General features: G+C 34.8%; 1 protein-coding gene across 1 annotated transcript; it reads left to right on the forward strand.

Moving 5' to 3' along the window:
* The first annotated feature begins 1,341 nt into the window (after positions 1 to 1,341).
* Positions 1,342 to 2,457, forward strand: LOC145164571 (uncharacterized). The gene is made up of 3 exons (XM_079083283.1): positions 1,342 to 1,811; positions 1,932 to 2,181; positions 2,299 to 2,457. Exons 1-3 carry the CDS (start codon positions 1,342 to 1,344, stop codon positions 2,455 to 2,457), a joined length of 879 nt encoding a protein of 292 aa, XP_078939409.1.
* The last annotated feature ends 15,133 nt before the right edge of the window (positions 2,458 to 17,590 follow it).

Consider the following 17,590-nt stretch of genomic DNA (forward strand, 5'->3'; position numbering starts at 1 on the left):
ATAAGGAATGGCAGAAGATTATAGAGGTCTCTACATGGGATTTTGTCACTAATGCTGCTGTTACTCAAAGTTTTGTAGTGGAGTATGCTTGGATGCCATCGCGTTGTTCTTGCTGTAAAGTTTATGGGCATAATGATAAGAATTGTCTTATGGCTATGAATTTGGAAAAAGGAGATAAGGAGAAGGACATAAAGGATGGTAATCAAGTTAATAAAGGTAAAGGTATAGTGGATAATGATGGATATACGGGGGTTATAAAAAAAGGAGGAAAGGGTAATATGAATGGTGCTGGTACTAGTGGGTTGAAAGAAAGTGGAGGAAATAATTCTAATAAGAGTAATCAGTTTAAGTCTGGGAATGGAAATTGGGGTAGCAATAATAGAAGTAGAGGAGGGTTTAAAGGAGGTAATGGAAAAGGGAAAAATGGAAATAAAATAAATAGTAGTGTTAGCCGTTGGAATCAAGCAAAGAATCAATTATATGAAGCAGATAGAAAGAAATCTATTGAGGATGAAGTGAAAGATAATAAAATTCAACAGAAAGGGGTAATAGATACGATTAAAGAAAAGATGGGGAATCAGAACATTGATCCGAATAAAGGTATATATTCGTCAAAGTCTACAGGTAACAAAAAAGTGGATATTCCTATTATGAAAAAATCGAATAGTAGGTTTGAGGTATTAGGGAGTATTGTTGAGGACTTTGTGGAAAATATGGAGGTTGATTTGAATAAGGGGCAAAGTGAGGATAAGAAGAATAAACTTGATTTGCATAAGGATAAAGAGAATTCTTGTGAAGATCCTGTTGCAGGCAATAGTAGCTTAAAGGATGTTTCTTCAAGATCTGTGAAAGATTCAGTTATGTCAGAAAAAGGTGGTCATTTTGTTCTTGATTCGTTTGGGCTGCTTGTCAAGGATGTGGGCTGTATAAGTGTTGGAGTTAATAATAATAAGAAGAGTAGTATCGGAATGGTTGGAGTTAGAATCTTATCTCAGGTATTTGATGGGGAAAATACCAAATCTTCCAATGGTAATCAATGATGAAAATTGGGGTGTGGAATGTCCGTGGAATGAATAAAAAGTTAAACGGAATGAGGTGATTGATGTGATTAGTAGTAATAATCTGGGAATATGTGCGATTCTTGAATCTCATATTCAGGAATGTAAATTGAGCTGGATTTGTTCCAAAACTTTTTGGCAATGGAATTGGATCTCTAATAGTTCTATTTGCATCAAAGGTACTCGTATTATTCTAGGATGGGATCCTAACCATTTTGATATTACGTGCCTTGACTTCTCAGAGCAAGTTATACATTGCTTTGTTAGATTTCTTTCCACTAATATGGAGGTTTACATCTCTTTTGTTTATGCGGCGTCAGATTATATAGATAGGAGGAGGGTTTGGCACAGTTTGATTAAACATAAAACTGTTGTTAGGGATTCTGCTTGGGTATTAATGGGGGACTTTAATGTGGCCCTTAATTTGTCGGATAGTTCTAAAGGTGGTTCTCGTACTTCGTGTGGAGTGGGGGAGTTTAAAGATTCTGTTAATGATATAGAAGTGGAGGATCTTAACTATTCTGGATTTCATTTTACTTGGAGCAAGAAGCCTAGGGGCATTGGTGGCCTTTTGAAAAAACTAGATAGGGTTATAGTGAATTCCAATTTCCAAGTAAAGTTTCCTAATGCGCATGCTGTTTTCAAACCGTACAGGACATCTGATCACTGCCCAGCCATTCTTGAATTTCCTCAGCAGATTGAGAAAGCGGTTCACTCGTTCAAATTTGCTAATTTTATGTGTAGCGAAGAAGAGTTTTTTTCCAATTTTTGCAGATATTTGGAGTACTAAAGTTGATGGGTTTGTTATGTTTCAAATTGTTCAAAAACTTAAATTGATGAAGAAACCTTTAGAGCTCTTTTTGGGAAATGTAGAGTTTCTAGTAAGAAACTAGATGCGATGAAAAAGGATCTTGATGCTGCTCAGTTTGATATTGATAAGGATCAATTTAATGTTGAGATTAGATCCCGTCATGCTAGCCTTATCAATTCTTATATTCAATTAGTTGATGATGAAGAGAGCCTCCTTGCTCAAAGATGTAAAGTTACGTGGTTGAAGGATGGGGACAGGAATTCTAGATTTTTTCATAAAACATTAAAAGGTATTCATAATAAATCTAGAATTGTTACTATTTTGGATGAAGAGGGAAGATAGGTGCATGGAAAGGAAGTTGTTAATAAGTTTGTGGAACATTTTTCGAAGTTTCTTGGTATGAAGATCCCTATGATCGAATTATGTCAGGAGGTGGGATTCTTTAAGAATGTGTTGGATCAGGAGAGTGCTGTTGATATGATTAAGGTTGTTTCGGATGAGGAGATGAAAAAGTCCATGTTTGATATAGATGATGTTAAAGCTCCAGGGGCAGATGGGTATTCTTCCAAATTCTATAAGGCATCCTGAAATGTTATTGGGAAAATGCCAATTAGATATCTGGGGGTTCCGCTTTCTGTTTCGAAATTGTTCAATAAGGATTGGAAAGGGCTTATTGAGAAATTTAAAGGGAGAATTCTCAGCTGGAACAATAAGAATCTCTCATTTGCAGGTAGACTCCAATTAATTCATTATGTTCTTAGTTCTATGCATGTGTATTGGGCGTCTATATTTAGGTTTCCTGTTGAGGTTAATAGGGAGATTGTAAAAATTATAAGAGGATTCCTTTGGTGTGGAGGTGAGATGAAGCAAGGTAAAGCTAAGGTGGGTTGGGATATAGTGTGTAAATCTAAAAAAGAAGGCGGGTTGGGGATTAAAGATCTGAATAAATGGAATATTGCTTTGTTAACTAAACATGTGTGGAACATTTTAGATAATAAAGATTCCTTATGGGCTAATTGGATTCGGTTTCACTACATAAAAGAAAGGAATTTCTGGGATATCTTAAGTAAACCGAGTTTAAGTTGGGGATGGAGAAGATTTCTGGATTTAAGAGATATTATTAGACCTTTTATCACTTCTTACATTGGTAAAGGTTTTGAGACATCAATATGGTATGATAGGTGGCACCCGATTAGCGATATTGGCTCTTTCATCTCACGAAGGGAGAAAATTACTAAGGGATTTCAGGATGGGTCTATGGTTACGGATCTTTTTGTTGATGGTAAAATAGAATGGACAGGGGATTGGTTGGAGAGGTTCCCTAATTTGTCTTTGGATCCTATTTGTTTGTTGAGGAATCAGGATAGGGACAAATTATATTGGATTGATCTGAATGGTATTGGACGCAGGTTTTCTACTAAGCAGGTATGGATTGATTTATATGGGCCTGAGATAAGGGTTTTTTTGGTATGATATTGTTTGGTTTAAAGAGTATATTCCCATAAACGCTTTTATTTTATGGATGGCTATACAAGGGAAGTTGAAAACCCAAGATCGAGTCAAAAACTGGGAATCAATGGGAAATCTTGATTGTGCTTTTTGTGGAAATGGAATGGATTCGCATAATCATTTATTTTTTATGTGTGAAATTCCTAATTCGATTTGGCACAAGATTAAGAAAAAGGCGGGGATTGATGACTGTCCTGATGACTGGGCTAGTATTATTCAGTGGTTCAGTTTAAGAGTGAAGGGTAAATCTTTAAAGAATGTTGTTATAAAAACTGCCCTTGCTAGTATGGTTGCTATCATTTGGAAGGAAAGAAATAAGAGGATTTTCAAAAATGAGAAAATTTCTTCAATAAGGATCTTTTATTGTATAGTTGAAGAGGTTAGATTGAGGTTGCATGGAATTGAGGCGCCTTTTAGTCCCCAGAATTGCAAGATTTGTATGGAGTGGGGAGTGGCTAAGATGAGAAATTGGAGTGAGGGTGGGAATAGAAATCAGGAATCTAATGAAGTCAATGAAATTGAGATCTAGTAGTGGTTGGGTTGATAAGTCTATTTGCAGTTGGGATGCTAGGAGAGGAAGCAGCAGAAGTAATTTGGAAGATGGGTTAAGTATGTTGTTTCTATTTTTCAGCGTGTGGAAGGGTATAAAAGGAATTGACAGTTTACTTACTTATTTTGGGGTTCTTCTCCAAATAATAAGTAATGGTACCAATAAGGATAGATGGATAGATATGATATTTTTTTAGAATATCTTGAAACTCTATCCTCGACATGTGATTGATGCCATGTCCAGATTGTTACTTGAAAGAATTGACGGTTGTTACCTTGTATGGGTGTTTCTTTTTGTTCTGATTTTGCTGTTATGCAGATGTATTATGAGGAAGCTTTTTGGGAGGGCTAGAATTCGGGTGTCAAGGGATTACAGGATTGGCAGATTTGGAGGCTGGCTGAAGTGCTGGATTCGTTCAAGAATTGTTTGTTTCTTTATTTTTTGGATATTGTGTATTTACTTTATGGATTGTATTGATCATTTTGCTCCTTGGATGATGGGTTTTTTAAGGGTCTTTCCCCAAGCTGGAGGTTTTATGTTGATAATTAGAAGAGATATAGCTTTGGGGAGAAGATACCTTTTTTCCTATCCTTAATAAATTCTTGGAGTTTAGGAGTTTTTGAGGGTTTTAGTGGGGTTTCTTTATGCGGGTTAGTTAGAAGTTATTGGGATAAATTTTGGGTGTATAGGGCGATTAGAAAGTGGTTGAAAAGTTGGATTTCAATTGGTTGGAACTTTGTTAGGTTGTTCTTATTATTCCTGTAATCCAGTTTGTACCTTTTTGTATTCTTTTATTTTTTCTGAATAAAGTTTGTTGAGACTTTGTCTCTTTCAAAAAAAAATCGCCTTAGAAGAACAAGGTGTATGTTTATATGTTTCATATGATGTTGTTGTTTATAAACAAGCCATTAGGACCATTGTGTTGTGTGGTTGATTATTTATTCATTAGATATTAGATAAGTAGGTATTTTACATTTGTTTATTTTGTATGTAATAAAGTAGTTAGACAAGTTGTACTCTTTTTTTTACCAAAAGTAACAAGTTAAAGAAATGGCCACCCTTGAAGATGTCTTAACCGCTTGAGACTATAAACCCAACCTTGAGCTTCTACTCGTCGTTTTGTGTTGAATTGTTTTCTTAATGGTTTAAGTGTCATGATGTGTTTTATTTATGCACTTATAGTTTTAAATTTATAATCCTATCTAATTTTACCAGCTAAAACACAAGTAGGAAGTGTACGTAGTCGCGTATAAGTATAGTAAAGTAACTAAGGAGTTGAACACAAGGAATGAAAATTCTAACTAGAAAATAATTGCTACCAATTAAACTGAACGAAATAGACTATTAACTGGGGGTTTTTTATCTGATTTTTCTAGTTTAGAAAAAACATAAATATCAACTAACAAATTAACTTAAATTACTTTTTACTAAAGAAAACAAACATAAAAATATTTTAATTCAAGATTAACAAGTAATTTTGTTTAGCTTCGAATCACCTTTTTCCTATGGTTGATTTCTAATAATATGGATTATTTCTATGGTTACCAAATTATAAAGTTATTAGTGATCTTGTTCCGATTTTCTAGTGTTTAGTCAATTCATGAACTACTATTACAATGATCATTCAACAATTTGGACACTAAATTGATTTTTAGGTTATTTGGACTATGAATAATAAGATCTAGATATTAACAATCTATAATCAAGACGAGCAATACAAGCACATAATGTAAATCATTAATGATCTCTAACACAGTTAAAATTACTAACAATTACCAACTAACTTCTAGGATATGTTATATCTCTATATATAGCAATTCAATGATCATAAATAACTAGAATGGTCAACTAACTACACAAAAAATGCAGATTACGTAATAAAAAGTATAACTTTAACATGCTAGGATATGGATCTATCAAACACAAGTAAGAACCACACTAAATTAATCGAATAAAAATTGAAATCAACACATAATCTCAGGTTTCATCTACACTAAAGGAAAATTAGGGTATTGATGAACTAATGAATCGAGTAATGAATTAATCAGAGTATGAATTCAAGTAAGAATATGAGATTTGAACACACGATGTAAATATGATCTTGTTATGCTCTATTATGCTTTCGAATTCTTTACAGAGAATAGTAGACAAGTCTGTAAAAGTTCTTATCTAACTCTAGTAAATAACCCTATTTATAGGGAACTGAAAGCATACAAAAAATATACTAAGGCATTGACTCTAAAGCTTCGAATAAAAGCGCCCTTGTAAAATACATTACAAAATATTCGAAGAGTTCAAAACATACTTCGACTAATTACAATAATTCGACCCTTACAATCTCCCCCTTTGTAATCATAGTCGAAGTCTTCAATTTGTAAGAAGTGTGATGGAATACAGTAATACTCTTCGAATCTCCGTGTACCAGGAGATAATCTTCTTCAGCTCTTTCTTGTCGCATTCATTGTTCTTCTTGCAATGATTCATACGAACAATCAAGTTCGTATATTGAGATGTTGAATATCTCTCGACTTCACTTGCTTGGAATAAGAACCGTTTAGACTTTCCAGCTTTGTCTTTTCCTGCGAAGACAATTCCAAAAGGCTTCAGGCAAATTTCACCATCAACATACTTCTTCAATTCAACCTGAGTCTTCGTAGGAGCCATCGGAGCTTTAATTTCCATTCCTTTAGCAGTAGCTAATTCAACATCTGTTAGTGCCAAGCACTCATAATAGTTTTCGATAAAAATCTTGATGTGAGCTACTCCAAGCTTGAATTCATATGGTTCTGTGTTTTGAAGGTATGAGAATGATTTGTCTTTCAAAAGTAATGCAAAGTAATGATTTGTCATTAATGGAAAATCTGCAACAGTGAATTCGCAAATATTTCCATTTGCCCTGGCAACCACATACTTAACATTTTGGACTGTGTTTTCGAAAACCACATCCTTTTTCATACTTATGACCTTCTTGATTTTTATTGAAGACCAAACTTCCTCAGGGGCTTTTCCAAGAACAGCATGAAAACGAATTTTCATGTGTGTACCTTCATCTTTATTTTTAAAATTCTCCTCTACTTTGAACTGAGGCATGATAAACATCATTTCGTTTATGGGAAAATCCAACTGGCCTGCATCAGTATTTGTGACCAAATAACTCTGCTTTGGTTTCTTCTCAAATGAATACATGTGATTGAATGCAACCTTGGCCTCGATTCTTTCGTAGTTATAGTGTTTAGTTGGATCCCCTTTATCCATTCCCTTCGGATCATTTGCTCGCTGAGCCATAATGCTTTGAACTATTCTGAGCTTTTCGATTTCAGCATCAACTTCAGCCTTCTTTTCTTCTTTTGATTTTTCCACAACAATCGATTTCCCTTTATCTTTTAATGCTTGATTGTCAGTTGTCTCTTTTGGTTTTGAACCACTCCCACCAGTCTCCGAAGATTTACCAATCACAATTCCTTTCGAAATTGGTCTTGCAATTGGCATTGTTGTTACGACTGTTGAAGTCACCTGTTCAGCAGAAACAATTATTGGTTTTGTTGTAGGGATTTTCGAAGAAAAGACTTTTCCCACAACTTTCGCATCTTCTCCACTAGTCTTCGACTCACTAGTTTTTCTTTCTCCCCCTTGCACCCCTGTGAAAACAGGTGGGGCATTTGTGGTTGGAAGAAGACTTGATATGCGAAAGAGAGGAGCAAGTTGCTTGTTGAGAATGGCTTCAAATTGGATAAACTTCTGAGATAAAAATTCAGAAGTAATCAATGGAGAAGAAACCGGCCTATCAGAAATCTCTTTTAACTCCTTAAGCAACTTAAGCACTTATTCAAAGCTTGCAATTTCGGATGTTGAAAGTTGAGTAATTTGAGGACTCAAATTTTCATACAACTTAACAAATCGAGTGACTGCGTCACAAATGATATCAACCTTTTGATGCAATGATGCATAGTCATGTTGAACAGTTGCTATTTCTATTTTCATATCTTCACGAAGTTTGTGAATTTGCAAGTTAACATCCTCTCGAACTTTCTTCACATCTTGAATAAAAAGAACATGTCGTTCCTTTGCAACATTCTTCAATTCTTTCAGATTACCAGCAAACTTCGAACTTTGAGAATTGATCTGAATTTCATTGTTTTGATCATTATGATCAATCTTCTCCAAGACTCGAGATTCAGAATCTTTAAGCATCCCCGATACTTTACTTATGATTCTGGATTCAAACACCTTCAGCAATGAATCAACTTCAACACTTGAAACAGACGAACCAACCCCTAGACCTGCTTGAGATTGAATGACAGAATTCAACTTTTGATTTAAAATCTTAAACTGCTTCATGGTCATCAGCATGTGATCTGGAAACTGCTCTTCTTCTTCATGAAACTCCAAGTCGTCAAACATACCGCCCAACCCCTCATTATCAGTCTCTGTTTCCATACAAACAGTATCTTGAATAGGTGAAGTTGTTTTGGGTGGCTCAGTAGATTGAGAAGAAAAAATAGAGGTAAAGGGTTGATCAAGAATGTGTTCGAATGTTGGGGAATATGTTGTTGAAGTAAGAGGAGTAGAAGATAACGGTAAAGAAACAGTACTTGCAAATGAAGTAGAAGTAGATGGACCTGTAGCTTCATTCTTCGAACCTCCTTCACCCATATTGACATTTGCATCCGTATCAGATACGTGTGTAGGGATGCCTAAAGTTCGAACCTCCTCAGGAACTGATTTGGCAATCGAATCTTCGGGTGGTATGACAACTGTCTTCTCAGGAGTGAAACTTTCGGTGATAAGAGTAAACTCTGGAGTTTCAGGAATTCTTTCACTATCATCATCTGTTGACTCAGTAGAGATTACAAGTTTTCGAGTCTTCTTCTTCTTTTTCTTTGACAAATGCTTTGCCATGTCTGCAGCCCTTCGTTTCTTGGACACCGGTGAAACAGGTGCGGGCACTTCTCTAATTAGAATCCCTTGATGAGTTATTTGAGGTTTTCGAACCACTTTGTGCGTTGGAGACTTGCTTTTGTGAGTAGACTTCATTCCAGTCTTCGAAGGAAGGACTACATGTTCTCGTGTTTCTTCAAGAATGGGCTCAATTACTTGAGTCTCAGCAACAGTCACTTCAACTGTTTCAGGCTTCTTCTTTGGAGATTTCGAAGATCTGGACTCAGTTTCATGCTTTCTCGACTTCTTGGTTTTCTTATCATCTCCTCCCAGTAAAACACCAGTTTTAATTGAAGAATCAATTGTCGTCAAATAGGCTACCAATACAGGGTTCGAAGAATCAACTGTTTTAAGCATCGCATCTGGAATACGAGCAACTGTAGGAAAAACATCAGCATTATCTGTAACCTCCTTCGGATAGTGGTAAGATTGAAAAACTGCTTTGTCTTCATCAGTGGGTACCAAAATCCCTTCCTTATTGTAAAAGTGTTGCAGAATCAAACTCCAGTATCTTGCACACGAAATACCATGAATAGCATTCGTGTGTTCTACACCCTTTTGGAATTCCTTCCACAACTGTGTAGAATAATCTACTTGAAGATCATAGTAGATTCCAGCAACCATGGCATAAACCTCCATTCTTCCTTTATCAAGGCCAGTTGATCTCCCAGTCAAACAACGTAGAAAAATACCAAATAAGAAATTCCAGATTCGTGGATGACCAGATTTCTTAAAATCACTAATCTTGGACAATGGTGGCTGATATCCCATCTCATTAAACATGTGAACGATTTGTGGAAAAGTAAATAAAACATATGGAGGCAAATTCGGAATATCAAGAATTTGGCAAAATAGTTTCTTGGTTAGCCTGACCTTTTTGTCGTTCACCAGATGAAAAGTAATCGTATCAGTTGCTTTGTTATATGTCGCAGTTGATCCTGCTTGAGAAAGCCAGGACAATGGAACAGAGAAAGAGTTGAACATCGGTTTGGCCAAAACCGAGTTCTTCAAATCAACTATGAGCATCTTTAATTCTTCCGGGTACTGAGAAACGTCACCCTCCACGTAGTAGTTTGTTGCTTGAATCTTCATTATTGGTAATGAAGAGGCATCTTCAGTGGTATGAGAATCAACATGAGCAGAAGTCGCCATTGTTAGGGTTTGAAGATGATGATGAACAGAGAATTTTGGAAAATTTGCTTTTTGATCGCGTAAACTGACAATGAACCCCTGGAATTCCCTTTTATATGTAACCCTTAAATTTGAATTTGAAGCGGGATATGTATTTAATGATATCTGACGTGGCACCTTGAAAACCGGACCATTACTGCGTAAAAGTAGCCATGCGTCAAAAAGTAGCTGTCACATCGCCTTGAGAAACGGACAGAATACCATACGTCATTTATAAACATCCTGTCTTGTAATCCCCAAGAAAATTGTAACCGTCCGAACCCTTCAAATGGAACCAAGGCTCTTTCACTTTTGGGATGAAAAGTGAAGTCATACGCCAGAAGTTCGAAATCATCAGCCTGAGTTGGTATTACTCAGAACCTCAAGGATTTCGTGAGTGCTGTGTTTCAAAGAATAGAGACGAGAAACGAATATAATAAAAACATGGGATATTGTGATGTCAAACCATTGACACAAAAGCAGATGAAATCCCGGGCAAAGATTACTTCATTAATCATTAGGAGAAATGATCAATAGCTTGTGTGGGTTCCCGTGAATTACAATCGAATACTTGTTGATAAGTATCAAAGGGCTTCTTTTATAATGCTTCGAGGATGGTTTAAAATTTCGTTACATGTCATCCTAAACATAAGGTGAGAAATTGGAACAGAAATTACTTGTTTGACTAGTGTAGTCAGTGACAAGTTGGCTTTGAAAATTTTTGAAATGACTAGGACATTCGAATGAAACTCACATGGAAATCATATTCAAGAAAAAATTTATATGTTGGATCTTGTTGGGTAACAAACATCGTGGGTTTCGAATGTTTGATCAAGACCACTCATTCGAAATGAATATGATTTGTAGTTTCAAATTTTGGTACAGAAACAAAAGTTTCGTGAAAATCTGGAACTTAGTTCCCCGTAAATTCCTTAAAAGTTAATGAAAATTGGGTTTCACTTTCATCACGGTCTCATGATGTCAGATCATAAACACAAAGTTTTAATATATCTAAGTCTCGATGGGTTTGATCAGAAACCTCTCGGACATATGTCTTCGTGTGTGATCGTGAAAGAATTTTATGGATGAAAAAGATTGATATAAGACACAAAAAGTACCTCTGTTGTGTTTGGACCAAACAATAAACTCTTAACTCATTTTGAGAAGAGTAAGGTAGCTCAAAGACTAATGTGAATATAAGCCTGATTGGGAAGAAATCTTCGTATCAATAATTTCATTAAGGCTTTCTTACACACACATTGAGTCATGGAGGCTTTGGTCAACATACAACAGCATGCTTCTAGGGACATCCTAACTAGTTCGAATGATAAAAAATTTATCGATTCATACGAAAAATGTACCGTACCCGAGTACTGCAAGCATAATCTCCGCTGTATCTTCATGAGAATCTGCAACAAAATACTAAAAAGAAATAGGAATCAAAATATTTTTGATGTTTTGATTTTTCGAAAATAAAGACAGAACAAACGAAAATCTTTTTGAATTTTTTAAATTTTTCGAAAATTAAATGACAAAATAAACGAAAATCTTTTTGGATTTTGGAATTTTCCGAAAATTAAATGACAAAATAAACGAAAATCTTTTTGGATATTTGAATTTTCGAAAATTGAAATAGTACTTGATGCAAATATGCAAAATTTTATCATCACCTTATAAGTAACAAATGTACGAATTCGAAGAGGTCGAAGCGTTGACTATGAACAGTAACAGCTGAATCAACCCTTAAAATAAGTAACAAATGTGCGAATTCGAATGGGTCGAAGCGTTGACTATGAACAGTAACCTCTGAATCAACCCTTAAAATAAGTAACAAATGTGCGAATTCGAAGGGGTCGAAGCGTTGACTATGAACAGTAACCTCTGAATGCTGAATGATTTTGCATTATCTTTTAGTCAGCACCTCTAATTCATTCCTTATCATGCATCATTCTTCTTTTTCGCATTGAACAGAATTTCCATCGATCATTCCAAGTCCTTCTATAATCTTCACCAGTGATTTTTTATCCAAAGCTTTCGTGAAAATGTCAGCTAACTGATCAGTTGTTTTCACGAAATGTACTTCAATATTTCCATCTTCCACGTGATCTTTGATGAAATGATAACGAAGAGCTATATGTTTAGTCTTCGAATGTTGCACATGGTTATGACAAATTCTTATCGCACTTTGAGAATCACAATATAATGGAAACTTTTTCATATTAATTGCATAATCACGCAATTGACTTTGGATCCATATTATTTGTGAAGTGCAAGCAGCAGCAACCACATATTCTGCTTCAGCTGTTGAAATTGATACGCATGTTTGCTTTTTCGACTGCCAGCTCACCAATTTGCCATCAAGAAATTGACATCCACCACTTGTGCTTTTTCGATCAAGATTACAACCACCCAGGTCTGCATCCGAATATGCTTGTACAAAGAACCCAGTGTTCGAAGGATACCACAATCCTAACGAAATTGTTCCTTTAAGATAACGAAAGATATTCTTCACAGTAGTGAGATGTGGTTCTCGTGGATTAGACTGATACCTAGCACAATTACACACAGAAAACATGATATCAGGTCTACTAGCTGTAAGATAAAGTAATGAACCAATCATGCTCCTATATAAAGTTATGTCAACGGCAGGTTTATCTAACGAAGATGTAAGCTTTATGCCTGTTGCCATTGGAACTCGTAACTTCGTGCTATTCGTCAATCTAAACTTTTCCAACAGATTCTTCGTATATTTTTCTTGATTAATAAAAATTCCTTTTCTGTTTTGACGAATATTCAAACCAAGAAAATTATTGATTTTTTCCATCATGCTCATTTCGAACTTACTTTTCATCAAATCTTCGAATTCTCTAGACAAAGCAGGGTCAGTCGAGCCAAAAATAATATCATCAACATAAATTTGAACAACCATTAGATGATTCCCCACTTTCTTTCGAAATAATGTGGGATCAACTGATCCTTGTTTAAATTTAGATTGTTTCAAAAATGAGGTAAGAGTTGCATACCATGCTCGTGGTGCTTGTTTCAAACCATAAACTGCCTTATCTAAAATATAAACATGATTTGGAAATTCTTCGTTAATAAAACCTGGGGGTTGTTCCATGTAAACAGTTTCTTCAAGCTCTCCATTTAGAAATGCACATTTCACGTCCATTTGATAAACATCAAAATCTTTGTGAGCTGCATAAGCCAGAAATATACGAATCGCCTCGAGTCTTGCGACAGGGGCAAAAGTTTCTTCATAGTCGATTCCTTCTTGTTGTGAATATCCTTTAACCACAAGTCTGGCTTTGTTTTGAACAATATTTCCATCTTTTTCGGTTTTATTATTGAAAATCCATTTTAACCCGACAATCGAAACATTTTCAGGTTTAGGAATTAACCTCCAAACCTTGTTTCGTTCAAATTCAGACAATTCAGATTGCATTGCAACAACCCAATCTGAGTGTTCCATTGCAATCTTAACTGTTTTTGGTTCAATCTTAGAAATGAAAACATTGAACATGCAAAATTCTTGATGAGTATTCAATACCTCATTCTTTGCACGAATTTGAGCTCTTGTTAAAACTCCCTCTTGTGGATTCCCAATTACTTGATCCTTCGGATGATCTTTTGTCCACTTTTCCATTGGCGGATATGCTGGATCAAATTCCAAAGATGCATCTTCATACATATCATCGTTTTCTGAGCCTACAATCGAACAAGCATCATGAAAATCATTATTATCTTCAATATTTTCTGAATGCTCCCCCTCAACATCATCATTCATCCTTTCTTTTTCCCCCTCGAAAGAATGTTGTTCGTCATCTAATGTATTCGAATCCAAGTGCTCCCCCTCCACTTGATTGTTTTGCATACTTTCGCTATTTTCTGGAGAATATGATGTTGAAGAATCATTAAGCTTTGTTAGTTCAGAGATATGATTATCACTTGCATTGATTTCAGCATCAACAACATGATCTGAAATTCCAAAAATTAAATCATAATCAATATCTAATGTTTGTGAGGATTCAGATTCATCTTGCATGTTTTTCAGAATTGGATGATTTTCAAACTGAGTTGTTGTTTGTTTAATGTAGTAATCATCAAATGTAAGATTAAAAGTTTCTTCAACTTTTAGTGTTCTTTTATTCAACACACGATATGCAACTGAATTATGCGAATATCCCAAGAAAATCCCTTCATCTGCTTTTGCTTGAAATTTCGTAAGATTATCCTAGAGATTCATAATGAAGCACCTGCATCCGAAAACATGTAAAAATTTGACATTAGGTTTTCGATTGTTGAGAATTTCATATGGAGTAATGTTGAAACGACGATGAATAAACGATCTGTTTTGAGTGAAACATGCGGTTGATACTGCTTCTGCCCAAAGATATTGTGGAAGATTCGCATATGCCAACATAGTCCTTGCCGCTTCGCATAGAGACCTATTTCTTCGTTCAACAACACCGTTTTGTTGTGGTGTGTATGGAGATGAAAAATTATGCGGAATCCCTTTGTCCACCAAAAATGAATCAAGAACATTGTTCTTAAATTCAGTTCCATGATCACTCTTAATTTTTGGAACAATCTTCTTCAATGTTGTTTCCATCTTTTTGATAAAGTCAATCATGATTTGTGCAACTTCATATTTAAGCCTGAGAAAATAAACCCACGTAAATCTGGAAAAATCATCAACAATCACTAAAATGTACCATTTCTTGTTGAGAGTTGAAACAGTCGAAGGACCACACAAACCAATATGTAAAAGCTCCAAGGGTGCAACTATTTTCGAATCAATCGTAATTGGATGACCTTGTTTATGTTGCTTGCCAACTTCACAAGCTGCACATAAAGAATCATTGTCAAATTTAAGTACAGGTAAACCTCTTACCAGATCTTGTACCACAAGTTTATTGATGTTTCGAAAATTGAGATGAGAAAGTCTTCGATGCCAAAGTCAACTTAAGTCTGATGTTGCCTTCGAAAGAAGACATATAGCCGGTTTCCCTACTATCGGATTGATGTCCAAAGTGAACATGTCACCTTTCCTTTTGGATTTCAGTAACACCTATTTTGTTGTGACATTCGAAATAATACTTCCTTCTTCGTTAAAAAGAACTTGATTGTCAGTGCCCACAACAAGTTGAGAAACACTTATCAAGTTATGTTGAAGACCTTCAACATATGCCACCCGATTCACTGTGAATTGACCATTCGTGATCTTCCCATATCCTTTGACTTGACATTTTTTATTGTTCCCAAACTTCACTACTCCAACATTTTTGAGACTTCGAAAATCACGTAAATTCTCCTTCTTCCCAGTCATGTGACGAGAGCAACCACTATCGATGTACCACTTGTTATCATATTGCTCATCACATAATACCTACATTCAATGGAAAAATTTAGGTACCCAAGGCTTTTTGGGTCCTTGGAAATTAGATTTCAATTTCGAATGTAATGAAGAACTTTTAACCCAATCACAAACTTTTGTTTTGAGACTATCAATTAAGTTCACTTCTTCATTTAAAGGAACCGAAACATAAGTTTTTGATGGTTTCGAATATTCACTGCCGTTGCCCTTCGAATTCTGAGTTTGTGAATGAACATTCTTTGCTTTTATAATTGGTTTCCATGCTTTGACTGATATGTTCGAATCCTTAGTCGATGAACTGCCATTTGATGAATTATTCATATACTTTTCATATGCTTCGTGAATTTGCTCCTTTGAAAATGTATTTGACTGATACATCTTTCCTTTTCCTTCAAGCCAATGATCAATGTTCTTCCTTGACGTTATTCCTTTTTCTTGTGAATTTTTCATAGTTTCTTTCTTCGTTTGATTTGGAAAATTTGGCTTTCTAGGAACAAAATCAACTTTTGCTTTTGTTATAAAAGATTTATCATATGACGTATCAACTGTTGATTTAAAATGTTGACGTTGAAAGAATTTTTGATTTGGTTTTGAGTTATTTGAAAATTTTCTTGGAATATTAGTTTCTGAAACTTTCTAAAACCTTGGTTGTTTATTCACTTCAGACTTTGAATGATTTGATTGAGATGAATGTTGAGGTTTTGTTGAAAAAGATGAATTTTTAGCTTTGAAAACATATTTGGGTGATTGTGATTCAGACATCTTTTGAGACACAACATTTTGCCAAAATATTTTCTTTCTTCCTTGTCTTTTTGAAATGTTGTTTTCCTTCAAAAATTTGTCAATTTGATCTTTAAATTCCTTGGAGTTTAATTTGACAACTTTTTCACATTCCTTTTCAACTTGTTTTGAATTCTCTTTTTCAATTTCTGATTTTTCAACCCATTTTCTTTGTGGTTTTTGACGTTGGAAAACATACGAATTCTTTGTTAAGTTCTTTTCAACTGTGCTTTGATTTGCGAAAAAACCTTCATCGGTTATTTTTGAATTATCCTCTTCAACTAACTTCTTTAATTCTGGTTTGATTTTCTCAACATTTCCAGTAGTTACGAAAACTTGATTTGGAAAAATGACATTATCTGTACATTTGAGATTTGGATAAACCACTAAATTCGTTTCAAGATAGTGTTCACCTTTTTCATTCATCACTTTTTTGAACTTTTGTGTATCACCATACACCTGATCAACCACAATTCGAGGACTTTCTTCTTCCTTTGAAGATTTCTTTTCCTTCGAAATGTTCACTTCATCCTCATCATCACTATCATCAGTTTGGCTGTCTTTGAGATCCACGAAGTTCATATCATAAACTTTCGAAGTTGAGGATATATATCAGTTTTATTTTCAACCATCAAATCCTTAACTTTTTCTTTTCCTTTTGATGTTGAAGCAAGATTAACAACAGACAACTGAGAACAATCAACATCTTCAAGTTCACTAATTTCACTAATATTGTCAGAATTATTTTCAATATCAGCAAAATTAGATTGAGAATCAGATGTTGAATTCTCAGTCTTTTTCAAAATTTGAATTTGTTCAGATTTAGTCAAAGTATCATTCACTATGTTAACTAATTCATTCGCATCAAGACATTCATCAATTTTGACAATTCCATATTTATATCTATCATCAGGACTCTGTCAAAATCAGCTATTATTTGCTCACAATCATACGAAATATTATCTACCTTGGCTCTTTTGAATGCTAGGAAAAGTAGTAATTTTCTATTTTGCTCTTTACTTATATCACATGAATGATGTAAATCAGTTAATTTGCTATAAATTCGTTTAGTAGAATTACAATAGATGTTTCTTTGTGCTAGCAAAAGTTTAACATCACTCGATAACTTATCCCTATCACACATTATATTTGTCATTTGTAATTCCAAACATTCAATTTTGCTTATTTTTATGTCTAATCTCTTTTTGACCTCTAACAACTCCATTGACAACTTGTTGGCCTCATTGCTAGCAGACACAACAATTGAATCAAAATAAGTAACCGTATCATCAAAAGAAATTAGTTCAGAATCATAAGCATGTGTAGGAATATTAAAAGATTCGAGAATTTTACGTACCTTTGTTGTCATTGGAGATTTGTCAGCTGCTTTGGATACG

The sequence above is a fragment of the Lactuca virosa genome, chromosome 3 (genome assembly GCF_052849685.1).
Source record: "Lactuca virosa cultivar CGN04683 chromosome 3, Lactuca_virosa_CGN04683_v6, whole genome shotgun sequence".
Classification (NCBI taxonomy): Eukaryota; Viridiplantae; Streptophyta; class Magnoliopsida; order Asterales; family Asteraceae; genus Lactuca; species Lactuca virosa.

Coding starts and splice junctions, on each gene's coding strand:
- LOC145164571 (XM_079083283.1), top strand. CDS start 1,342: ATGGAGGTTTACATCTCTTTTGTTTATGCGGCGTCAGATTATATAGAT. Junction 1,812..1,931: donor TTTATGTGTAGCGAAGAAGA/GTTTTTTTCCAA, acceptor TGGGAAATGTAG/AGTTTCTAGTAAGAAACTAG. Junction 2,182..2,298: donor TTCATAATAAATCTAGAATT/GTTACTATTTTG, acceptor GAATTATGTCAG/GAGGTGGGATTCTTTAAGAA.